Here is a 26345-nt window from a genome sequence, read left to right as displayed (position 1 = left end):
GCAAAATATGGAACTCGAGAGCTGCGCAGACATGGCAGAGAGAAACACACGACAGATGCTCGCTATGATTTCTGGCTTATCTTGCCCTTAGTGACATTAGTCATTCTTACACTTATCATGCCAAATAGAGTCTCTGGAACTAAGAGACCCCAGAAATTACCTTGCAAATGTCATGAATTTGAAATCAAATTATTCAGCTTCAAATATTTTAATATCATGAAAGACAAATCTTGAAGATGACTGTTTGAAGATATCATAAAGCTATGCTAATATTTTAAAGAGGCAATCATTAATTTAATATGACTACTTATTTTGAAATGGAAATACTTCTGTGAGGCAACATTTTAATCTACTAAACCATCGAATAAAATGAAAAATGTACTTAACAGCAAACAAAGAAACCACAACTAATATATGGCTAAGTAAAAACCTAGCAGATAAAAAAGATGCAAGGTACACAAGACTCTATGGCCAGAAAACTTTGCAAATATGATTTTTGTTTAGCCCTTATATTACTAGTGGAAAACTTCTGCCAAGACCAGATCTCATGAAATGTCATATATGGTCCCTAAAGATCATATATGAATCTCAATGTGCAATGTATTTAAGAATAATTAGGAATGTAAGGCCAAACACAACTACTGAGGAAAAAAAAAAAAGGATTCTATTGTCTGAGTACAAACATACATATTCTTACTTATTTTGTCATTATACTATCCTTTTATTCCACAGTATTCTTGCAAAAATTGAAGACCGTTGATATACCCATTCTGGTCTGCTCCAAGCAGCTATCCTTATGTCAAGCTCAGAAAAACTGTATCTTACTGAAGCATGTTCCAGGTGTCAGCTGACATGATGATCTTAGCTGGTTATTAACTTTATTTGGTAATATTATTCTCAGGCATGTAACACCATCATATTTTGTCCCTTTCATTTATTTATTTGCTTTTGTGGCCACAGCTATGGGCATTTTGCTGACCCAGGAACCTATCACAATCAACTACCTTTCCAGGCCCATTTCCATTTGAATGGACCTTTCTGAATAAAGAGGACTAAACAATACTCCTCTTAAGACCTTAGTGATTCTTTGGCAAACCAAAGAGATTACTACAAAGTGGCATAAAGAAGTCTTTGCTCAATACTTTGCTGGAGGTACAAGAGACCACCATTGGGCCTTTCCTGAAAGGCAGAACAAAGTTCTGTCAACATTAGTGAGGGGTATTTTGCATCTTTGCAAAAGTTAATCTATAATCAGTGTAGTAACCAAAGAATGAGATAATTTAGAGGAAATCATCTATCGTGCAGAAAAAATCCTAAAAATAAAGTAATGTATAAGTTGGTTTTCTGTGGAAATCTCTTGTTTGTTCATGAAGAAGAATCATATAGTTCTTCAGTTTTGCCTTGTAGCTTAGGTTAAAAGTCAGGCTCAGATGCCATTGAACAAGAAAAGTACCCAAGGTAGTCATCAGACACTGTCCTAAGCCATGTGTACCACCGTTGCAAAAGACAGGACTAGTCCAATTCTATATACAAAGTGCAAACACAAAGCATGAATTTCATCTATGTTCAGAAGATTTGCACAAGACGTAGTAATCACTTAAATAATACCTAAGTCCTCAAAAGAAGACATTTAACTCCACAAACTATGTGAAGACTTTCTCCTGGCCTTTGGAACAGTAATGAATTATATTTGAAATATATATGCTATTATTTGTGATTTGTTTACCTAGAATAACATAAAGATTCAGGACCTTGATAAATTTTAATTTAATATTGGAGATAATACATTTCAGAAAATTATGTGACATCCAAATTTGTGTCAGAGCCATGCTAAGTGTGAAGTTGATAAAAGATCATTCACAGGAAAAAAGCGAACAAGAAAACAAAACACCCCAAACACTCACACACAGACCCCCATCCCTCCCACCCCGCCCCCCAAAAAACTCCCAAGCAAGTTTAGGGACTACAAAAAGGGAAACTTGGCAAAACAAAATTTATAGGAGATAGTTAACATATCATATTGACATATCAGTTATGGTGGTTTCAACTTTACTTTTCTGCACTGCAAGTCCAGTGCCACTACTCTTCTCCATGTTTCAGCTGCCTGGTCTCAAAGCTACCAGAACCGAGCAAGGACTTGATGTAAAGCACAGAAATGTAAGCAGAACTTTAAAAAAACCCCAAATTTGAGAGCTTCGAAGTAATATTTGAGGTTGCATAAAATTATGAAAAATTCTGACTTTATTTTCTCTAAATCTGCACATTCCCACATGAAGAGACAATGCTACTTTGTCCATCAGTTAGTTTGCCAGTGTGGCAAGGTGGACTGTAAGACACAAACATTACTTTCTCCTGAGTATCTTATTATTTTCTCTGCTCATAAAATAAAGCTAACCTAAACTGAAAGCTTAAAGTTGCTCTTTAGAATAAAGAAATACAGCAATATCATCATTTTGCAATATGACATATAGGTATATGACTGCTTGCCTCAAGGAGAATTTTGCTGAGAGTTTAAAGATGCTGTGAAAGAGGAGGAAATGAATCCCTAAGTACAACAGATACAAAAGTAAGGACCCGTATGCTCAGTAAAATGACCATTTGATTTCAGTACAATAATTTGCACATAGGTCAAATTCAATGTTAAAGTGAGTTCTATTTATGCAAAGCTCGATTTAGGGGAGTACAATCCTGTTTTCCACAGCTGGCCAAATCACTGCATTTAGCTGAACACCAAAATAGGGTGGGTAGGAAGACAGACTATAACGGTCAACTGGGGATATAAAAAGTGGTTAAGAATACAATGTAATAAATAATGTAAGCAAGCAATAGAAGCAAGCAAGGCTTCAGGAGTAGAAAAACATTTGCAGAAAATATAGAATAGTCTAGAATCAGACAGTTTTCTTTCAGAGGTTTTACTCCCTTAAGCTTCACAGAGCTTCACTGGGCTTATCCCAATGGAGACTTTCATCTAGATAAATACGTACAATATCTGAAAAACAGGGAAATGCCAAAGAAGCCTGGAAGAAGAAAAGTCAAGACCAAAAACCATTGTTAAGGTATTCAATACAAAAAAGCTCTACAGTAAAAAATTATAATTCTTTAAATCAAAAAATGTTCCTGCCTGCCATGACACAAAATGTAATAGCTTCTATTGTAAAACCATATTTTATTCATTTCAGTCATTCCAGGTGGAAAACCTATTTTTTAAAAATAAAAACAAGTTTTGTGAAAGATCCAGAACTTTTAAGAAGAGATTCCAAACTATTTGAGGAGACAGGCACATAAGGGTAAAAGACAACATTAATTTCCTGGCACTTGAGGCTTTACGCCCTTCTTTTTTTATCTCAATCATCCAGTATTATAGGTTGTTTAATATTTAATATTGCAAATTATTTGACCTAGGTAGAAACAAGAAGTGGATTTTCTGCACAGAGCATTCAGAATGTCAGTCAAATTACAACTAATGGCAGCGCTGAGGTTTATTAAAACTCCTGTGGTTCACTTAGCCAAAGAGCTTTCTGGCACCACCAAGAATGACATATTAGCATCACTGTTAACATTTTAAATGATTAAATAAAAAGATACTTAGTATAAAACAACTGACGCATACAGAAAAAAGTTTGAAATATTATCTCTGGTCTATAGATGAGCATCCAGATTGCTGTCCTTTTCCATCAGCTATCAGACATGCCACTAATGATTTCAATGCGTCCCAGTTGAAGATAACTAGCCATATCTTATGTAACGGCTCTTACCATGCATAGTATCTACTTCTGACCAGATGTAAGGATTATTGAAACATAGTTGACCTGTAGTAGGTTGTCTAGCTGCACAAAGCCTGTTCCAGAAGCTGCCACTTGAATAGCACTTGAAATTCCAGTCTTCACCTCAGAAAGAATTTATTGTAAAGTCCACATACACTGAACTCTTTGGAAAGCTAGATATCTCCTTTGTCTTTATCCCACTACAGAACACCAGTATTACCAGCCGGTTTCGTGACTTCCGTATGTATACACTCCTGCACTCCAGACAGAGCCATGGAGGCTCTTCTGAGCTGAAATTTTTTCAAACTCTGGTTTTCCTCCCAAATCTTCTAGTATGATTAAAAAGAAACTTTGTGAAACAGATTTATGCCTATGTAAAATTAGAGGCAGCGTGGATTAGTTGACCATTTAGGAACTACTTTCCTCACTTCCAAACCAGTAAAAGATTGAAAAATGGATGAGGCTGAAAAGGAATATGGTCAATGGCATTAAAACCATAGGACTTGAAAATTCATCAGAAAGCTCTTCCAGAAGTGCTGCAATGGTTTGCCAAGGTGTCCCCCTAATCTCTTATTGATCACTTCCTGTAAAGTGTGGGCAGAGTTCAACACTGCAAAACAGGGGAATAAGTTACAGATTTAAGCCGGGGGAAGGAAATCTCCTCTCCTTTGGTACATCACGAGCAGGCTGCCTTCCTCGCTGATCCTCAAAACACGATGGCATCTCCCATTTTACTCTGCCTGCCACCATCTACCTCTTATTGTACAGCTGAGATGCACATACTTTGTTTAAAAGACACAGGAAAGGCAAGAACAGAGTTTAGCCAGGACAACTATGAATGCAAGTTTTCCTCTCAAGAAAAGAAGAAAAAAGAGTGTTGTCAGGGAGGAAAGGACTTGGCATGAAAGCTAAAATCCTTTCCCTAGTATGTGAAAGATACACATTGCAGACCATACATTGCAAAAGCCTTCCCTGATGAAAAAAATATCCTTCTCTGTTGCTTTACAGGTTACATAGACCTGGGAAGGATCAGGGGCATAGTAACCCCCTTGAATTCATTTTAACAGTTCATGCTATGATCAAGGTCTTACTACATGAGAGCATTTAGCGTGGAATCACTAGAGTCAGTGTAAACCTTCAGAGGTTAATACAGCTTTTTTGCAAATTAAGTTTTCAAAAAAGAAAAAGCAAAAATGCGAAAGGTTCCCAGAACGAGAATTTGCCTGCCAAGATCCACACAGACTCATTTTTTATGGACAAGTTACAAGTCCTTTAAAATGTTTGTTTAATGGAAATACAAATGCTGGTATGATTTAAAGAGAGTGAGTGCCATAAATAGAGAATTGAAAGCTTTTATAGTCCTTTCCAGGTGTTCTCTTCAGAACTGCTTTCCTTGGCAACTCTTCTTTGTAGTTTCCCATAATGTTAATTAGCACCTCGGTCTGGGCTTTGGGGTATGTGAGCCTTTCGTCACTTGAGCCTTCAAGTTTTTTACAATTTGAGGTTCATTGTCCTTTGCTTGGCCAGAAGTTTATTTTTATACTGAGAAAAAGCAGAGTGTTAGCAGCAGTTCTTCTCTCAGCATCACAGGCTAGCTAAGGCTGGAGGGCACCTCTGGAGATCATCTACCCCAACCTCCTGCTCAGAGCAAGGGTCATTGCAGCAGGTTGCCCAGGACCGTATCCAGACATCTTTTCAATATCTCCAAGGATGGAGACTCCGCAACCTCTCTGGGCAACCTGCTCCAGTGTTTGATCACCCTCACCATCAAGAAGTTTTTTTCTTACGTTTAAATGTAATTTCCTGCATTTCAGTTTGTGCTCCATTCACTTTTAACTCCAACAGGTAATAACGAAGGCTCTCAACTCCATAAAATGGAGCGTTGCATGAAAACACAGGCAGAAGTTGAAGTATTGAAGGGCTGATCACCCAGCAGAGCACGGTGCTCTTCCTGCTGCTTCATGTAACCACTCTTCATATAAGTAGCATGAAATTTTGGTAAACAAAACAGCATGAAAGATTTCACTTTTCTTTTGGCCTGGCTGCCTAACAAATTGCCTCCCACCTTTATCCTATTTTGGAACGTAAATGCAACAGGGGCACTGATCTGCAATGCAGTCCATCCTGAGATGGCTATGTGTCTGTAAGCAGGAAGACCTGAAACATGGAATTCAGTAGGGCCAAATAATATGGTGAACATAAACATCACTTGTCAACAGTAATGATACAAGACACAACTCTCTAAACATGTTTTCTTTTAAAAATTAGTGAAATGCATATTTCTTTGGTGAGTTGAGTCTTAGAAATGAACCATAGAGATATAGTTGTTATTATTATTATTACTATTATTTTAATATCCTTCCTGTCCCTTTAGTAGTGAAGATACTATTTATTTCCTTTTTTTTAATGAGGAAACTGTAACACTCAAAAGAAAATCTTACCCTGGGTGTTGTACTTAGTATTTGACAACATGTGTAAAATCACAGCTGGATAGACTAAACCTCCTTATTTAATGGTTACGTATCTAAGAGATTCCTTTTACATATTGGTTCAGTTAACATTCAGCAAACACTGCGCCCATGGTACTCACGCCTATATGCTACTTTCTGACAAAAGAATATTAATAAGTTGCTATTCTATTAGAATGTTAGATAGGTATATGTACTCCAAAGACTCTTTTGTAAGATATGGATTTGTTGGTCAGGCACAAATTTTGAACAGAGGCAGCCTCTTTTTCACAAATCAAGCTCTCAACTTTGTGCTAAATATGTGCAGTTTTAAGATTAGACTCAAGCTCCTCCTCCCTCGATATGTTTAACTCCTTTCAGCATCACAGCCAGTCCATTCCACTTCCTTATCCTAAAATTGCTCACTCATTGTTTACATCTTTGGAACGCTGAAAGCAGAAAAAAAGACCGGACGACTTATAGATGATTTTATTTAATCTTCAGCATTACCATCAGTTTAAAAAAAAATCTAACCTATTTTTTACTTAATAATCTGTAATTCACATGACTCATAACTAGTACATGAGATTATAGAACAGAACATGAGTGATTTTTGGGGGTGGCTACATTTACATATTAGACAGAGAAGTTTAACCATTTTAACTGCTTCTTGGTACCTCCAGTCAGCTTCTGGTGTTCACAGAAACCTGTAATGTGGCAAAGCAGAAGACAAAATCCCACAAAATCCAGAGCCATGGAAATTATCAGAAGGTCTTTTTGCTTTGTTTTTAAATTTAGTAGATTTGACATAAACGCTGCTACATTTATGTGATTCATTGAAACAGTCATTCCCCTAACTTTATGCTTAGTTCTTTTTAAAAGAACAATCCACTTAAACTTCCTGGGATTGACCATATACATATCACAGGGCAAAGCAACCTCCAATCCTGCACACTAGGAATAGGGAAGGAGTAGGGAGAAGCAAGCACAGGACGTGTCCTGTCAAGCACTTTTGTGAAACAACAGCATCCTCCCTTTGCAGCATAAATGAAAAGGCAAACAGACCTCACCTCTCCCACCACCTCTCCTCTCCCCCTTCTCTTGCCTATTACTTGTGTTTTTTCATACTGAGACATGAATTACATCATTAGAACAAGCCCCATTTGGATACATAAATTACAAACATGAAATGAATGCTGCAATATGCCTTATCTCCCTAGGAAACACGTATACACATACGTATAAATAAATAGAGAAAGAGTTTAAAGCAAAAATAATAATAAATCCCAAACCAATCAGAAGCATAATATGAAATTCTGGTTAAGGTGAAGTTAATGGGAATTTAGGCACTGGCTTTGTTGGAGTCAGTGTTGGGGTTTCTACATTCAATCTTGTTGAACACAGGTGAAAATGAAATGCTTGAATTGTCAAACCTGTGAAATCTAGTATTTCTCTACTAGGAGGATGCATGGCCAAACTTATATCAACACCAGTTTATGGTATCCGTGCTCCCATTTTCAAGTTAGTCGCATTTGATCAGCAAATTCCTGGAAAGTCTTCCAGCTCCAGGAACTATTAGCTTTATTCAATGTTATTTATGTTAATTCATGTTATTTAATTGATCATGTTATTTAATTCATGTTATTTAATATGATCACTTTGCCTGGGGAGACGCAATTTGCCCCCTTCTCTCCAAGAGAGTAGCATTCTCTTAAACCTGCATATGTCACCTGCTGTTCCTACTAAGCCAGTGTTCAGGATTGCACAAGCACACAATAAAGAAGGCATTGAGCAATCGGAATTAAGATAACCCCTTTTTTTTGGCATTTGATCAAAAACATGACAAAACTAATGGGACTGAAAAGTTCTTTATCGTTCAGTTATCCATGCTTGCTTCTCAGACCTGCTGTAGTCTGGGTTTTCCTGGTAAGTGCATAGGAGTTTGCCTTTGGCTTGCATGAGACATTGGCCAGGTCCAGTGTAATCCTAGAACTGTATAGCTGGCATACTGGTATCTGAGCAAATATATATAGAGGGACTTTTCCAGCTAAGCACAGCTATAAAAATGCACTTTGGGAATTAAGTTCTTAGTCCTGGGTCCTAGGTCATTATCAATCAATCCTGTTTAGTTTTTCAGTATGTTACTGGACACTACACAGTTGTGTACAATACACAGTTTAAATAAAAAACTACAGATATAAATTAAGTAGAGTGTTTTCCTTTTGTAAATCACACTATTTTCTCCTAATAAATGAACTTGCTCTGAGTGCAATGGGAATAGGCATTTTGAGGTAATTCCCTTGCTTGTAGTTATATTTTGGTGCTTGAAAATTCAGCGACTGGCTGATTTTTATCCAAAAGAATAGGTCATTTGTCAGAGGTGTTGGGTGGACAGAGGCAGACTTCCATTTATCTCTAAACCGCTAAATATTCACACAACAAGCAACACAATAAGCTTACTAACTCTGCACTGCCAACATGTAACATGCCCAGGAGTAAGTTGGGCTTCGGTTTCCAACCTCTTTCAACCCTTTTAGTCATTCTGTTGAGACATCGCTAAGCCACATTGGTAAAGCACACTGTCTGTGGAAGCGTCAAAAGAGTACCAATGTAGAACCGCTGGGCAAATCTTTTCACAGACAAAAAATATTCTCATCTATCACAGCCCTAACATTAACTTCATGATAATTTTTCTCTTCTTGATTGACCTCAGACATCCAGATCAGAAGTGAAGGAGAAGGAGACCTAATTCTCTCAGGCAGTATAAGCTAGGAAGAGAACACCATTTGGGGTACTTAAACATTTGAGGAAGTTAAAGATACTGCACTAAGCAAGGCAGGTAAAGATAAATGCCTCCTGTTTTTTCCTGTGTGAAGACCTGCAAAAGCACTAGCCTTGTGTTCCACTAGATGCTGGCTCCGAAGCACCTAAGGCACCATTGATGTAAGCGAAATGAAACAAGCTGTTTCAGCTAAGCCCAGCTCTTCTTTACAAGTATTTCTCTCTGATATCCTTCTCATCATGTAGACTCATCACACCCTGCACCCTCAGGAAGACCCATTATCTGTGGAATTTGTCGAATTTGTCCCTGTCTTATCTTCAGTGAATCTGAGAAGGGTTGCAGCCTACAGCTCCAGCCTTTCCCTCAGGATGTGCAGTGTGAACTGCTTTCCCCAGCTATGCCCTGGAGCCAGGCTCTTGTCACCCATGCCTAGTGACCAAAGCTCCAGCCCACACGCAGAAAGCAGTTCCTAAACATTTTTGTATGTTAAGCAATTGAAAAAAAAATAAATTGAAAATGCTGTATTTTCAGACTATGCTTCATCCCAACCAATTAAAAAGAACGAAGTGGAGAGCCTCATCTGCATTTTACTGCTGACCTGATGGCTAAGTGAAGTTCGTTTATGCCATCAATAATCTGAACTGCCTGAAGGTACGAATCTCCAACGAAACTGAATAAAGGCTGCTGATTCTGAAAAACTACATTTACATTAAGTGGTTAAGTCTGTTTTAAAAGTGAAGTAAGCTAAACAAGGGCGGGGGGGGGGGGGGGGGGGGGGGGGGGGAGAAAAAGGCTGTTTTAACGCTGAACACGTTGCCCCACCAGGGAACGTAAAACAGTTTAACCAGAGTGGTAATCCCTTCCCCCGGTTTGCTTTATCCAGCTGCCAAGGTGTCCCCACCTTTCCTCTCAACCCAGCCGGTCGCGCTGGCCGCCCGCCCCAGGAGCTGCCTCGCCGGCCCCTCGCTCCTCGCAGCTGCCCGGGACGACGCCCGCACCCGCGGGGCCGCCGGGCTGGGAGGCAGCCGAAACAGCCGCCGCCGGTCCCGCCTTGCCGAGGTGGGCGTGGGGGCCGCTCCCGGGCAGCCCCGCCGGCCGGCCGCCGCGACGGGTTCCCTCTCGGCTTCTCGGAGCACCTCCCTCGCCTGTCTCCGCCCGCCCCCCCCGGCCGCGTCCAGCGGCTGCCCCAGCTGCCGGGGACGGCCGCAGCGTCTAACCGAGCGGGCAGGGCGGCGGCACCGGACGGGACGGGAAGGGACTGGCGGTCCCCCGGGGCCAGGTGAGCGGCTGGTGGGCTGGCGGGGGGACAGGCGGCCGGAGGGACGGGCAAGGCGGCGGGCTGCGAAGGTGGGAGTCGCCCTGCGCTGGCGGGCTGAGGTGAGCGACTCCCCGGGGCTGGGCGGCAGAGGTGCGCGGCCCTCTGGGGATGGGCTTTCCCGCCCACCCTCCCCGCGGGGGGGGACACACGACCGGCGTGAGGGCAGAAGGGTCCGGCGGGAAAGCTGCCTGCGAGGCTGGCGGAGGAGCGCAGGTCGGGGACGCTTAGGCTCGCCGCTTAGTCACGGCCCCCTCACGGATCCCACCCCTTGAGTGGCACTTGCGGGTGTCGCCTGGCCGGGGGAAGCGCGGTCGGGGGGTCGCTGAGGGGAGATCCCGCCTGCGAGCGCAAAGCGTGCTGTGGGACCGGCCGGGGACCGCGCGTTGCCGGCGCGGTTGGCGCCCGTTGGAGCCTGTTGTTGGTGGCCGTTGGTGGCTGTTGGTGGTCGTTGGGACTGGCGTCCGGGCCGGGTGCGGGGGGTGTCAGGCCACGGAAAGGGGCTGTGGGGGACAGGTTTCTGCGTTCGTCTTGTGGGGGGACCGCTCTTACCAGGTACGTTTCTCGGTGCTGCCGGTGGAAAGGTTTCCTTCTGGTTTCTCAGCCTTATTTTAAGCGCTTGATCAGCCGTGATAATAATAAAAGAAAATCAGTAACGTATTTAAAATCGGCTTAAAAAGTGAACGATTTTGAGGGAGGCGTCAGTAGGGTTTGAATGCGGTTTACAGTGAGGAGCTAGGGCAGCGTCCCCTTGAGACTGTATTTCTAGGCTGGGTCAGGCTTTGCTTTCACACGCATTTTCTGGGGGAATGGGTTACGGAGAATGTATTCAGCTCAAAAGGTTTTGCTGCTCGTTTCTCATACATTCCGCAAGGCATCTCGCAGAACCTGTATCACCGAAAGTAAAATGTCTTCAGAGTCACCAGTTGTGCACAATAATTGCTTGGGGGGGGGGGTTTGTCTGGTTTTTGTCTTTGTCTCCTTACACTGGCCAAGCGAGGAAAGCTCAGTGTATTAGAAGCATCCTTTCCTGGCTGTGTGGTATTTATAACAGTACTGAACTCTGTTGCTTTTACTGTGCGATCGCCTTGCACTGATTTATGCGGAAATGTGCAAAATTTATGAAGAAATGTTTGTGAACTAATTTGCTAGCCTTCTAAAGGCGTGCTTACCCAGCAAATTAAACATGTGATTGTACAAGCCCAGGCTGGTTTTGACCTACATGAAATCAGTTATAGTAGTGCTGAAAGAGTGGTAGAATAAGCTTCAGCATGAGCCAAAATAGAGTTTACAACCTCAGGCCAGTGTTACTTGGTCCCAAAGCAAACTATTTGGGTATTTAACTCCGACATTTCTGCTGAAAGGATAAAGCTGGTGTTACATATCTCTACTCAAAGTACATTTCTTCCTTTTGCTTGCATAGGCTTACAGTGTACAGCATCATTACAAGAGAGCTGCACAAGTTGATATTCCTGTTCTTAAGCTTGAAGTTTATGGCTTTAGCCATTCTTTCCTAAGCTGGAAGGTATACTTCTGTATTCTGCATGGGGGAAACAAGCAGGATTTGGTCCTCTACCGGGTGACCGGAAATGTGTTTGTTGAATTAAACTAAAGAACAGAAAACATGTCTTTGCTTAGGAGGGTCTCCAAGTATTTGTCTTCACTGAGGAAACACACTTACACCTTATTGATAAAGACAATCTCTAAAGTGAAATGCCTTGAAAGAAGATGCAGGAAAGAAATTGTGTGTAAACAAAGTTTGCTCACAAACTTTGAGGTCACAAAATTTTATACTTACACACTGCAACCTAGTATTATTTTATTTCTGCTGTGGCAGTCAGACACCAAGTGAACTAATGTTATTAGTATCTTTATTAATATTACTTTAGTATTTTAAGTTATTTCTGTAGATTAGATGGAAGTTGTGAGCACATTTTTTCTCTTCAGTGCCTTCCAAACTTGATGTTAAACTTCTATTTCTAATACATCAACAGAAATTGGCACAAATTAGAGCAAACTGGAGAGAGATAAAGGACTAAATTCCCATTCTCAAGTTAATTGCTCTATTTATACAGTTTTTGTGCTGTGAATGCTTTTAGTCAGATCTTCCACTAGTAACTGTAGAATGTTGGTAGACTGAGAAAATTTTGGACTTCATGAGAGAATAACTGTTGTTAAATTTGGACAGCTTTTAGTTCTTAATATGTAACATGATCAGTGGCCTTGGCAAACACAGTATAGCTTTAAAACCGATCACTACACTTGAGTTTGGAATTTTCTGTTTTCAGTGGAACACTAGATTAGATTATTTGAAGGCCAAAATCGGGATACCTCATACAATTAATCTCGTTGACTTCAACAAGAAGAATTGGCATGAATAAGGCATGCTATTTGGCCTGAAATGTTAGCTTTCTGATAAATGGTTTAGTGGTACTATTGTATGTAGGTTTGTTTAAAAGCTTTGCTCTTTTTTCAGATGCATGGATTTAGAGAATACTAATGTGTTGCAGGACACTGGTAGATGCCACTCAGCTTGTGAGCAAGAAGGGAGCAAAGTGAATAATTTCATGTTTATTAGATAGGTGCTTATGATTATGAGGGTCTTATTCTTTCCAGTCATAAATTCCCAGTGGAATTACAATTTGGAAAAAATCTATACATGCTCTATGAAAAGATAGGTTGGTGTCACTATACGGTAATTAATAGGACTCAATTATTTGGGAATCTTGCATTCCTTTTTGTGCCAAAATATCTTTGAAATTTATTGTTGTTCAGAGTGGACAAAGGATCCTTTGTAGTTAACATTAAATCAAAGACCAAAAAAATGGATCTTGAACTCCTCCCTGCATGAGTCACATGGATTTGTCTCCAGCTGTGAGCTGAACATCTTGTATACCACAGGTGCTCAACCTGTGAGTGTTACTTACATTGGCTTCAGGACAGTTTTATTGTAGGTAATATGTAGTGGAATTTATACAAGATTTTAGAAGTGTATTCGGCAGCTAAAGTCCCAGACTCAGCATTTTCTCTTTTTCTTTTATTGATGAGTGCTGTAGTCCAGAAATCTAATTATTATTTGACACAACAGCTGCTTTTCAGCTAGTGCCTTACTAATACGGTGATTTTGTTCTTCTGTTCTAGATCCTCTTCTGCTAGCTACTGAAATACAGTATTCTTAACATCTCAGAGAAAAACTGTACTTTGTAACATGATTTACTTATTTTTGTTTGCTTTAAAAGAAAACTGTACTAGATGAGACAGTGTATGGAAAAGAAACAGTTTATAATGTTCCCCAATGTACTTAATAAACCTTTTCACTCCGTAGAATTTAGAAGAAATGACTAGAATTTATCACATTATTTCTGTTTTCTGAAATTTGCATGACATGGGTACCTCAGGTGATGCCTTAGTTGCCAAAAAAGAGCAACCATTCACAAATTAAGCACTGTGTAGGTTCTAATTTATGGTGTTCCTTAACGGAATCGTTGAAGAGTTAAGGCTGAAGGGATCCATCAGTAGGTTTGCCAGAAGTTGTCGTGTTTGGCAAGATGTGACACATTTAGAAATGGTAAAACTAGCAAGAAAATGAGTAATGTGAGTATGCTGATTATGGAAACATTATTGTGCACAGGTAACAAAACCCAACATCTTTTTACTTATGCTTTTTAGTGCTTAAAATATTCTCTTAAAAATCCCTTTTATATTCTTTAGAGAAAAAAATCACTGTGGCTCTCTGCCTGAATTTATTAGACATCTGGGCATGCCTGAGTGTGAATGTTGCCAAATTCTACATTTAATTTATGAGTTCCCGACCAGACTTTGACTATCTTTGTTTCTTTTGCACCAAATTAATTATGCACATAAGATGAGTGAATGGGCTTTTGATAATACTTATCACTTTATGTTTTGAAATCTGGGGGACTTTCTTCCACCATTGCTTATTCATAGCATAGTCCAAGTATTAATATAACTTGAATTAAAAAGTGCTTGCTTTCCTCCCCCACCCCCTTATCTATGTTTCAGCAAGTTAGCATTGTGGTTAGGTTGGTTTATTTGTAAGAAGGCTAATCACTTTTTTTGTTTAGTAGAGGTGGTGATGGTGAAAGAAAGCCATGTGGAGTGTAGTTGTTTTCTGAGCCGATACATTCATGAGGGCTCCACACAGAAATGATGTTGGTTTAAATAAATTTTTCTGAAGTTGCTTTGAAGTCATCTACTCTCTTGTGTGACTACTTTCCAGTGTTTAAGAATTATTGCTATTGACTAACTTGTTTCAGTTGTATTAGTCTAACATACGCTTGAGTTAGAACTTCACCTCCCCTTCTTTCCCTGACAACTGATTATGGGTCTTGTCCTGGCAATGGTGCCATCTCCTTTCCCCTGTACTCCACAGACTTACGTTGTATCCTAAGGAGCAGCAGTGCTAAAAGAGGCCCAGAATGCTGTTCTGGCATAACCCCTTAATAGAGTACCCCCATGTGAATTTACCCCATGCTGAGGTGACACTGAGGTGACTGAGGTGACAAAGTGACTGTATTTCCTTAGGCTGTATGGGATAGTGATGCCATATTCCTAATCAGAGTTGTAGTGGGGCTCTGGAAGATGCTTGCTTCAGTGCGTCCATCTTTCAAAACTTAGGAGCTTTATTTCTTTTGTACAAACTATTAATTTTGGTCATTGGGCTGTTGATTAAAACAGTCTGAGAGACTGTTTAAAAGAAAAAACAAGCAAACAAAAAACTCCACCAAGTATTGTACTTCTTAGCTTCCAGAGAAATTTTAACAGCTCCAAGTGCAAGATCCAAGAGACCTGTTAAGTCCATAAAGTGAAGCTTAGGATGACATCACAATATAATTTCCCTTTTAAGACTTTTTTTGGGGGGGAGTGAAGGGGGGGATATGCTGCTGTTCAGGCCACGAGAGCATGGAAAGGAGAGTGGGAAAGGAAAGGAAAGTGTCAGGTGAGCAAAAACAATTTTTGTTTGGGTTTTTTTCCCCACTTACAGTAAGATGAAATAGACCTGCAGATCTCATTTTTGAAAAGAAGGAAAATTGAAAGCATCAGCTGAACAGTCTTCTTTCTGGCATGCCTGGCCCTCACTTGATTCCTTATAGCCTGCTTTCATTGTTCACTGGTTTGAATAGTCCAGTTTTAGAAAAGTCTTTCTCTCTGCATCAGATTCAATTCCTGTTACCAAACATAAAGGTTTTGCAAAACTTTGTCTACTTTTCTGTGCTTACATCTTTGTACACCCTTCCTCATCCGTTTTACGTGGCTCAAGGTGTGTCTAGCATTCATTAATCTTTTTTCTATGCGCCAACTTAAATGTAGTCTTTGTGTACTTTCAGTCTTCTACTCTGCAAAACACTTCTTATGTTATTCCCCCCCACGAAACTTATGTACCTCCATAGTAAAGTATTAATGAAAATGTAAATAACCTGCCTGTAGTTCAAGTAGTACATAACTACTTTATTACATCTGTGTTTCTTATGCTTCATCAGTACTTTGTAAACTCTTCAAAGTGGAAACTTGCTCAGGTATTGTCACTGAAGAGCTTTTTAGTTTGCTCTAGAAGATTTAATAGAGTGCGTGGATAATAATGTTCTTTCGAGGGAATACACAATGCAGAAGAGGATTTCCTGGATAGTGTAGAACTTCTATAAGAGCTAGAAGGAGGCGTCTTGCTCATCTCCCAGGTGACTGCTGGATATGAGGAGGTGAAACATTGCCAAACTGGATAATAGGGAACAAAAACTTGCTTGAAATTGTCCCCTGTTCCATTTTTGCACTATATACGGTGACACAAAGTACTGTAAGAGAGAATTAATCCTAAAAGTGCTTTGTGGTACTGAGGTCTGTAATGGAGAGCCATCCAATACCGTATTACTCATGAATCCACTTATATAAACCTTAATCATTAAGCTTACATCTTTACACTAATCTAAGGAGAGATCTGTTAGTTGAACTGAGGGCAGACCTTGGCTTACATGGCTTGTCACTTGTAAAAGTACAAAATAAAAATAAAAAATCTTTCTAATACCAGTATCCTGCAGCAGTTCAAAGACTAAACAAAACAATGGATTTCTTAGAGAGTTTTTTCCTCCTGTTTATTTCTGTTAAAAACTGAACCAATGAGCTATGTGTTTTGCAGAAGACTGGTGTCTGTAACTAACTGGCTTGTTGCTATCTGTAAGCCAACTTATTAAAAAGTAAAATAGTTACTGTCTTTGAAAACAGTAAAGATTTAAGTTAGGAGGACATGTTTGGAAGGTCATTGAACTGGCTCCACACATTACCATTGTAGTCTTAGAAAAAGCTGGTGTTCTACATAAAGTGAGTAGATTTTGTAGAACGCAGTATGCCTGCTTTTACAGCCTTTGATAAACACTGAAGAAAATTAATGAAAACCAAGCTATTATCAGACAGTAATAATCCTATTACTGTCTTCTGGAAAAATGCATTAAAAAAACCCCATGGAACAACATTTTAAAATCAATGGTGCTACTTCTGCTGTTAAGTCAGTGAATACTGTATGTGCCAAAATTCACAGTGACATAAGACTTTCCAACATAAGTGTCCTCCCTATTACATCTAACTTACTTCAGCCAAAATTTAAAAATAACATAGAAACTTTACTACATTTTGGTTCCAGTCTGGAAAATATAAGGGGTTGATGGAAGAAGTCTACAGTCTTATGTTTCTGAAAATAATTAAAGGCATCAAGAAATTCTCATACGTGGACATTATGATGTCTGTCTTGGTCTTTTCTGCCTTTTATCGTCTGGTATAGATTCAAATAATGCAGACTGTCATGGAACAACAGCCAGAAGCTTACCATTCGTTATTACCCTCCTCCTCAGCAGTAAATTCTATAAATTTGTGAGAAGTTTTTATTAAAATCCAAGATTTTAATAGCAAATAACTACAGAAGTAGTCAGAATGAGCCCCAAAGACTATGGATGAAATAAGTGTGACTTGAACAAAACAGCTTGAAGTGCAGCAGTAGACAGCATGGTTAGAAGTAAATGATTGCTTTGGGTCACAATTTCCAACATAAGTTTCTGCTACCAACAGTTTATGCATTGGCAGTGAGAACCTGCTCTGGCTAAAACTTGGCATAAAAGAACTAATAGCTTTTTAAATGAAATTAAAGACTGCCAGGAAATAGATATATTCAACGGGAATTGTAAAATTTGAATTTATTTTTCGAAAAGCGATTTAACAAAGTACACTACATCAGAGAACAGCTGTATTTATGTTTTGCACTTTCTTTGGCTTTAAGCCTATTAAAAATATATCTACTGTAATACAAGGCAAGCAATGGCTTAAGGTAAACCCTATATCTCTTCGTATGTCACCTGTGGGCGCACGCTTGGAAAGCAGTCCAGGTTTCTCACACTGCACTTTGAATGGAGCTGCAGCATCTGGTCCTCCTTGAGGCTGGTTGCAGAGGCACGGACTCCATCTCCTCTGCCTTCCATTTGCATCTGTAACACAAGTCCACTTCCCTGGGGCACCTCAAAGTCCTTTCACTGTGGATACCTGTGACTGACTAGCTAGCTGAAGGGCTTTAAAAACATCAGCTTCAAATAATGCTACTCATCTTTCGGAGGTACAAAGCTGGGTACAGCAGGATAAACATGGTAATAGCCTTACAGGCCTTGTGTTTAACAGTTTTCTTTGCTTGCTGTTGTAAGTTACTGTCAATTTACTGACCTTCATCCCTCTATTCTGCCCGTCCTTCTGTGGCAGAGTCCCTGTCACAGTGTTTGTCTTGGTCAACCTGTTAGATTTCAGTAACTTTGCCTGCAGAAACTCTGTGCTCTTTAGGCCAGTAAAACTCACATTGTGTTGAAGGGCAATTCCATCAAAAAGCAGTAAAATAGCATGATGTAAGCTAATTAATACTAATGATAAGAATACAGATTCCTCTTTATACCATCCTCCTGGCTTCATTTCCATCAACCTCTTTAATATCCAGAGAATGTGATACTAATGCAGAACTGCAACATGTGTAACACAACATACAAAATCACCATCTAATTTTTCAAAGCATGTTTGTTCATTTGTTTTAAGAAAAATTCTATCAATTCTAGTTGCACTTGCCAAGTTAATGACATGGTATGAAATGTGAAACCTGGGTACCAATGCTACGAGATTGTCACTGGTCAAAATAGAGAACAAACAAGAGGGGACAGATTTGTGTCTGAGCCTGTACTTTCTGTTTTCTGAATTTCCATTTTATCCACTGACCATAAAGAAAAGTAATTGGTTATATTCTCTTCTACTTCAGGCAATTAGCTCTTTGTAAATAAAAGTGACTTAATTGTTGTTTGAGAATAGTAAGTGAGAAAGTAAAGACAGCCGGTTAGACAGCACCTGTAGTCTGTGCATAAAATTCTTTCCCCACACTTGGGTGACTCAGTAGTTGTGCCCAGTAGCTGTTGTACTTGATTAGATCTGCTTGATTTACAAGTGAAAATTTTTCATTCTACTGCAAAAACTATGCAGATTCATGCTGGGCACTCTGAGTCATGCTGTATTCATCTATTGTAATGAACAATAAAAATGTTAATTTGAACAGATGAGCAAAATGAAGAACAAATGAAAAAAATCACTTATGCCTAATTCTATAATGGACATAACTGTTTATTAACAATTACATTACTTTTCAGGACCATTATTAAGAGTAGAGCTTTAGCATTCTAATACAAAGAAGGGCTTAAATAAGCTTAAGAGAAACATAATATCCAAATGTTTTGGAATGTATCATATGATCTTTATTTCAATAGATATGGTGAAATCATATTTTACATCTTGCTTTTTCTTTAAAAAAATCTAAAAACAATCTATCAAAGCTAGCAGCATCTTTTTCTTCGGTAGTGTCTAACCAGCATTGTTTAACTCCTTTAATTATATTTTTTATCTGGACATTGGAACAAATCTTGAGCTAACATAAATGTCCAAACTCTTGCAAAAAGTCAATTTTGCTGTGACAGGATTTTGCTTTATACATTTACTCACTTTCCTGATATCTGGATTTTATTGCTGTCCCTGAGACCATTAATCTGCATTCATAGCTTTGAATAGCTTCAGAGTTCTTGATGTGACTGCATTCTGTCAATGAGAAGCTGTGCCTCTGCCCCATTTGTCTTTGTCAGGCCCGTCTGAGGAAGTGAGAACAATGTCAAAAAACCCAGAGGGGATAAAAACCTCAATGTGCTGAAAGTATTTATCGCAGCCTTTCATTTAAACACTGGACAAATATTAGCAAAGCTCACTCTGGAAGGCCTGAGTTAGAAGAAGGTCTAAGTCTAACTCGTCAGGGCTACATAGCACTCAGACAGAGCTGGAGTCAGAAACAGGAATTTCCTGGCTTCTGCCCTCAAATTTAGATGCTTGGAATGCCGTTGTTATTTTTGGTGGATGGGGCACTAACATGATTGTCTACTGAGGTCTACCAGACTAAATAGAAGGCACACTTGATGGTACAGGAGCAAACCTTTGTCCTTGTCAGCTCATTTCATGTCTATCTCTTTGCAGAACTGAGGCTTAAGAAGGAAGCTAAATACAGGGAATGTAGGATTATTCTGAAGCAGTGTTGTATGTGACACAGAGCAAGCAGTTTGCCTCAATACTTACCGTCATCGATAGCTAAACCTGAGGGTGCCACTGGGTATTTTTGGGCTCCATCCCATTCACAGTTCAACTGTGTCTAGGTAATAGATGCAAGGGATGCTGAAATTTGTGTTTGATTTGTTGCCTAAATCCATCACTATGGATAGATGGTTACTGTAAAAAAGAAGAAATTTCGTCATAAAATGGAGGAATAGATGTGCAACTTGGTTTTGCTTGGAAGTGACCTAATTTGAGACTAGAATGCACAGTGTTAGTAATCAAAGAAAAGAAACATAGCTTTTGGATGGGCATCTCTTTTAACCCTAGTCAATTATATTGTAGCTGCTTCAATCCTTGAATTTGTCAAATATATTAAAGTGTGGCAGTTTTCATTATCAGGTTCTAAGGGTAATTAACATAATTCTGCTACTTAGTATACTGATTGAACAACATTATTAATACATGTTTTTAGGTGTTCAAGAAAGTAAAGCTGAAGACTGGTTTGGACATGTTTCCTGTGAATCTTTAGAAAGCTAGCCTGCCTTTGACATTTCTTGCTTTTTAAACTTTTTTTTGTTTGGTTTTGGTCTGTTCCTTCATAGGATTGTGTGTACTAGCTATGTCCATTGTTTTAGCGTACTATTTATTTCTCTCAGTTTTAGTAGGCTTGATTTTTGTATTCCTCTTATCAATAGCCTTTCTTCCTGCTGGTTAACATCTGCAGTACCCATGCAGATGTCATTTATGATGTTGCCACAATTTCACTGGTATTTCCTTAGTGCATTTCAATTTTAAGTGTGGCATCCAGAATCTGCAAAGTGGAAGCAGTATCTATCTTCATCCAGATTGGTCTGTTTCAATGCAATCCCTATGATCTATTTTTTCTGCTAGAAATATCACATACTGTATAATTATTGAAAACAATGTCTTGCAGCAGTGCTCTAATTGCAGTGCTCCAATTTTTAAAAAGCCTTTGCTTTATGTTTTCTACGTTATGTTATTATATGTATATAATTTACTTGCATGTACATTTACTCAATTTCCAAAATGTCAATTACCTATCAACTTCATTGTTTTCTCTAGCACTTGTCTTGGAGAGTTCAGCCCTAGTAACTATTTTATGCTTTTATTTACATTAATGTGAATGCTTGCAAAAAATACATTTTAGCTCTAACTTTAACATGAATCTACAACTCCTGGCGGAGTTCACAATTTATAGTCCCTGAAAAGGGGGGAACCTATTGCAGCCTGATACAGCGTATACAAAAATACAATAAAGTTTGCGAGCAATATGAGCACTAACCAATATGCTCACACATGCACCAAACTTGTGATGGCAAAGTTAAACTTCTGGTGTCATGCAGAATGCTCAGGTCTAACATAAAGCTGATACATTAAAGATAAACAAAACATAAAGTTTACTGCTTTGCATTTGTTTCAATTTTAGAATTGCTTGTAATTATGTATCTCTAAAACTTCTTATTTAAGAAATAATGCATGCAAAAAGCACATGAATGTTTCACTTAATGTTTCGTTCACCATGCAAAATATTCAGATGTACCTTTTTTGAAAAGATCTCTTTAAAAAAAGTGTATCATTTCATAGAATATTATCTTTTATAGTAGGAGGCATGTTCTTTTTCCACCACCATGTCCTATTGTTCACATTAGGCAACCATCACTAGGAAGAAATAGGTATACACCGGGTTTTCATGATGACTCTCCATGAACTTGCTGCCCACAGTGACTTGTGGCATTTCTAATGTTTTTGCAGTAGCTTCTTGCCTTGAGAATGAGATGAGGATTGGGAATCAAACTTTTGCTTCTTCCTTAGGAGTTCATTGTGTTGTTATTAAAATGTCAGATGATAGAACCTGTGCGCAGGGGACTGAAGGGGTGCTTCCTATATACTTACTGAAATTAACAAAGCTTTTGGATAAGCTCTCCAGCCTTGCTCTCTGGCTGCTTTTGGTTGGGGTTTTTTGTGTTCTTTGTTTTTCAAATGTTGAAAGCCTTATTTGTGCAAGGAGTTATGGCCACGCTCTGATGTATTTGTGAGTCTTTGGAGAATTAGAGCTTGAGTGGGATTCTTTTGGTTTTGGTTTTTTTCCTTTCAGCGCAAATAGCTCTTTTTTTCTTGGTGCCTTGGCTGTATAGAGAGTATTTGTGCATTTCTGTATGATGTATACCCAATAGTATAACTGGGTTGAAAAGATTTACACTCTTTGGTTGGAAACATAACTTGTCATAATATCTACATACCTGCACTTTTTCTTGTCACCGTGGTTTATTTATTTATTTTTTCCTCTAGAATGGTTGCCTGGGGAAAACGGTACTGCTGTGTTGGCAGAATACAGGACATTTTCTTGAGATTCCAGATTGTTCTAACAGTCCTTTTACTTCATTTGTTCCTGGCTACAGCAAGCAAAGGTAAGACAATTTTTTCCTGATTTATATAGCGTTGCTACTCCAAAAAAATAGAATTAGTTTTGATGAGTAGGACTTTTGAATATATTCAGAACAGGCAGGTTTCTGCTCTCCTGAAATCAAGAAGAGAAACTGCCATTAACAAGAAATGAAACAGTTGGTGCTTAGCCCTTTGAATATACAAACTCTATGTTTAAAATATTTGTGATGAGGAGAGAACGTAAACACAACACGTAGTAACTCGACAGATTACTTTCTTGCTATTTTTTTGTACTGGAAGTGTCACTATTTTCAGAATGTGTTCTTAAATCTTTTACATTGCTGTTACACACACACCACAAAATCATTTGAACTTCACTGTACTTAGTGCATAGAACATCTCCTGCATTGCTCTTGGTCATGGATCTGAATATGGCTAGGAAAAAGTGATAAGGTCCAAAACATGTAACAGAAATGATGTATTTGAATTTGACAGTCTATGCTCTTTATATGACAGTAAATGAAAAATAAATTCAGAAGGTTCTTGTACAAATTGGGTAACTGACATGGTGATGCTTTTGTATGAGGTACAGTAGAATCAGCAATTTTTGTTTTAGTCATGACTGTTCTGCAAGTTGGCAGGTACAAGTCTGTCACCATTCTGGAGCTCAACCAGCATATATCACAGTGCTTGTCATTTGTAAAACTTCCTTGTATCAATAGTATGTAATACATTTATTGTGTTAGTAATGTGCATGCAATATTGAAAAATTAGAAGTGTTTTTTGCCATATCCTTAATGGCTAGTTTTAGAAACTGCTTCCTGTGTTGTGGCATGTTGTTTTACTCTAGAAGGTCAAAGATTCTTGCAGTTCAAATGTACTTAGCAAGTATGTCTGTTTAATGATATTGTACTAGCAATGAAATTTCATAGGTTTACAGACTAGACTAATTCCGATTCTGATTCTCCAAATGTAGTAATTTTCGTAAGATAAAGATTTTATAGAGGCAGAATTTGAGATTCTGTTACTAAGATGGTGAGGTTTTAACCTCAGGAAATTGAATAGTAAAAAAGGCAGGGCTGCTGAGCAGATGGGAGATGTCATACGAGAATTTTTCCAGGGAAAATTCAACTGCATCTAGAGTTCTGAGGAAGCAAGTAAAGAGGGATTTCATCTTTCGCCTGCATATCACTTGCAAGTGTCAGTAATCCTTCAAGAAACTCTAAACTGATGCAAGGGTTAATTTATGGTTCCACTGTTTTTTGTTGTTTTTTTTTTTTTTTTAGGCTGTTAGCACTGTCAGCAGCATCTCTGCTCAGTTCTCCCCTCATCTAAGGTGCCAAAGTATGCTTATGTTCTCCAGGAAATAAGAAAAGAACTGCCTGTGTTCTTTCCGATGTCTAGGACGCTCTGTATAATGTGGCATCATTTATCCCCACATATCCCAGTACAACTGTGAATGAAAAGGAGGGATGAAATTCATTTTGAAGAAAAAGTTCTTGGCTTCAGATTTCCAAAACATTCAGCAGAATCAAGTGACCCACATGTAGAAAGTTTAGAATTTTAAACTTTTTATAAAGAACAGTTATCAGCTCGAGGGGGAGTACATTAGGGTGCAACATTCTTGTGATGTCATTTTAATGGACTGTAGCAACCCAAATGTGTTACAGGTGGCAAACACTTGCACAGAAATTAATGACTTGTTACTGGTTAAAAGCCAGATTGTGCAGACACATAAACTTGTGACTATTTTTATTCAAGAGAATACTCAATCGTATTAATGCTCAACTATACTGATACGGTAGCTATTAGTAATGTAAGCAAAATAACACTAGTGCTTATGTACTGAGATGACCTGCTCCTGTACATCTAATTCTTACTACCTATGGTTGGCTATCTCATGTAAAGATATCAATTATTACTATCTGAAAATGTTTGAAAAATGAGAGATTACATTTTTGGTTTATGTTTGCATTACCTTGTCATTCGCAAAAAGTTTCTTTTGAATGTTTGGAAGTATGTGCATACATTTCAGGATTTCTTTTAAGGCTTAAGAGAATATGCTTATTAAGTGGATGCTCTTAGCTTTAGTGAGATAAAACCACCAGTTCTTGCATCTATTAGAGATAAATACATTAAGAAGGAAAAAAATTGCATTTCTGAAAGAGGTTAAGTCCCTGAATACAGCAAATGACATTGAGAAGTCAGTCCACAATTACTATTGCATGGAGTTGCCTTGACTCCAAATTGGGATTTTTGCTTATTTTTCTTACTCTGGAGATGTTTTGAGCATTCTTTCTACTATGCTACCTTTTCTGTGCTGTGGTGATAAAGGTATGTTCATGGCTAGGATTCTGAATGTGATTTGTATCTTCTGGACCCAAAGGAACTAATTGTCAGGCAGGAATGCTACAATGCAGTAGCACAGCCAGTTCCAGCTTCTTGGGGGTATGGGTAAGGGTGGGCCACTGCCCACTAATACCATTACTAGAGAAAATAAGCGATGATTAACAAAACTTCCAAAAAGTTTAAAGTAATGTCATCTCCTGCTTACTTTGCATCCACCCACATATCAAACAGACTTCGCCAAGATGATAATTAATTTCTACCTAATTTAAAGCTGTACTACATGTACTCCACTTGGAACAGTGAACTGCATTTTCTGACTATGGTTATGATTTCCTTTGTGCTTTTTTCATCATTCTTTGAGTAGACTGACCATATAAAATTTTACAAGCCTTTCTTGTAACAATTCAGATAATATTGGTGTCTGTTCTCTTAACTTTGGCACTGCTTTTTGGCACCTTTTTTATTAACTCTTTGGAACAAAGTGGGCTAGACTTTCCAGTTTCCAGAAGGGTAGAACTCTCTTAAGTAAACTCTTTTATTATTTTAAATTAATTCGTCAGGCCTTGCATACTGATCAACAGCAGTCTTTTTGAATGATACAAAGCAGACTAGGAGAATCATCAGCAGTATTGAGCTCATTTTGCATCATTTCTGTTGGTTACCTGACTTAAGACTGTTTCCACCTGCAAGTTTATGTCCATGCTGGCTTCCTTGACAACTTTGTAGTGTCAGCTCCCCTAAAGAATGTGATAGGATTTTGCAGCCCTTTAATTAATTCACCCTTGGCACATAAACGCTCATTTAATACTCTCTCAGAATTTGTTTACTTCCAAAATCAAGTCTGATGATGGTCAAGTTTTTGCTCAGGAATGGATGTCTAATCTTCCAATCTGGGAAGTTAACAGTGACTTCAAGTTTTTAAGCTATGTCAGGAGACTTCCTTAACTGGTCACTTTGGCTATCTCTGCATGCTCAAGACTGCTTACAGGAATTTTGGAGGGTATATGAGTCATGCAAGTATACTTCTGACATATACTCTCTGAGGAACGGCAGCTGCATCAGATATTTCAAAACCTTCAGCATAATTCCTACTTAATAATGAGAGACTTGAACAATTATTTTTCTTTGGAGAGACTGTGTCGCAGGTGTTGGCATAGAACCGCATGTCTAGCTAGCTGTGTCCTTTATAAAATCAATTTCCTCATAATCTGTCCAAACTGGAAGGTAGCAGATGTATTTTAATTGTAGTCATCCTTTTACTAAAAAAGGTAAGTACATTTGAGTCTATATCTAAAAATCTCCACTTCTGTGACACTTCCACCTCCCACCCAATCTTCCTCACCCCAACTTTTAAGTCATGTTTTAAAAACTAGTTTTCCATGCTGAACTGTTTTTAGCTGAGTGTCCCAGATTTTGCCTGTTAGGTTCTGACAAATGGCCAAACTGAATGAGTGAATTCATGCTTTATGGCTGGGCAGGGAGGAAGTAGTTCTACTGCTTGCTGTTGGGTCAAGCATGTTTCTCTCCATTGCTGTAGAACCGTGCTAGGTATTATGTTGTCATTCAAAGTCCGCTGCCTGATAGTTAGGATTTTCATCTAATTCAGGCTGTACTCTGAGAGTTTTTTGTTTGGTCTATAGCCTTGTGTGGCACTTTCATGATGT

At 38.8% G+C, this 26345-nt stretch overlaps 1 protein-coding gene across 6 annotated transcripts in view; it reads left to right on the top strand.

The window, feature by feature from the left end:
• The first annotated feature begins 10173 nt into the window (after positions 1-10173).
• The window catches only part of ADGRG2 (adhesion G protein-coupled receptor G2), a 60167-nt gene continuing 43995 nt past the window's right edge, over positions 10174-26345 (top strand). For 5 of the 6 annotated variants that reach the window (XM_063342627.1, XM_063342666.1, XM_063342656.1 and 2 more), the window contains exons 1-2: positions 10174-10272; positions 22237-22355. In XM_063342627.1, the coding sequence (XP_063198697.1) occupies positions 22238-22355 (118 nt within the window). In that variant the 5' untranslated portion in view covers positions 10174-10272; position 22237. Of the gene's footprint in view, positions 10273-10452; positions 10525-22236; positions 22356-26345 lie in introns of those variants that run through there. The other variant, XM_063342636.1, reaches the window with a different exon arrangement.

The sequence above is a fragment of the Chroicocephalus ridibundus genome, chromosome 1 (genome assembly GCF_963924245.1).
Source record: "Chroicocephalus ridibundus chromosome 1, bChrRid1.1, whole genome shotgun sequence".
Taxonomy (NCBI): Eukaryota; Metazoa; Chordata; class Aves; order Charadriiformes; family Laridae; genus Chroicocephalus; species Chroicocephalus ridibundus.
The sequence above is the reverse complement of the archived record's forward strand: the minus strand, read 5'-3'. Positions and strand labels throughout refer to the sequence as shown.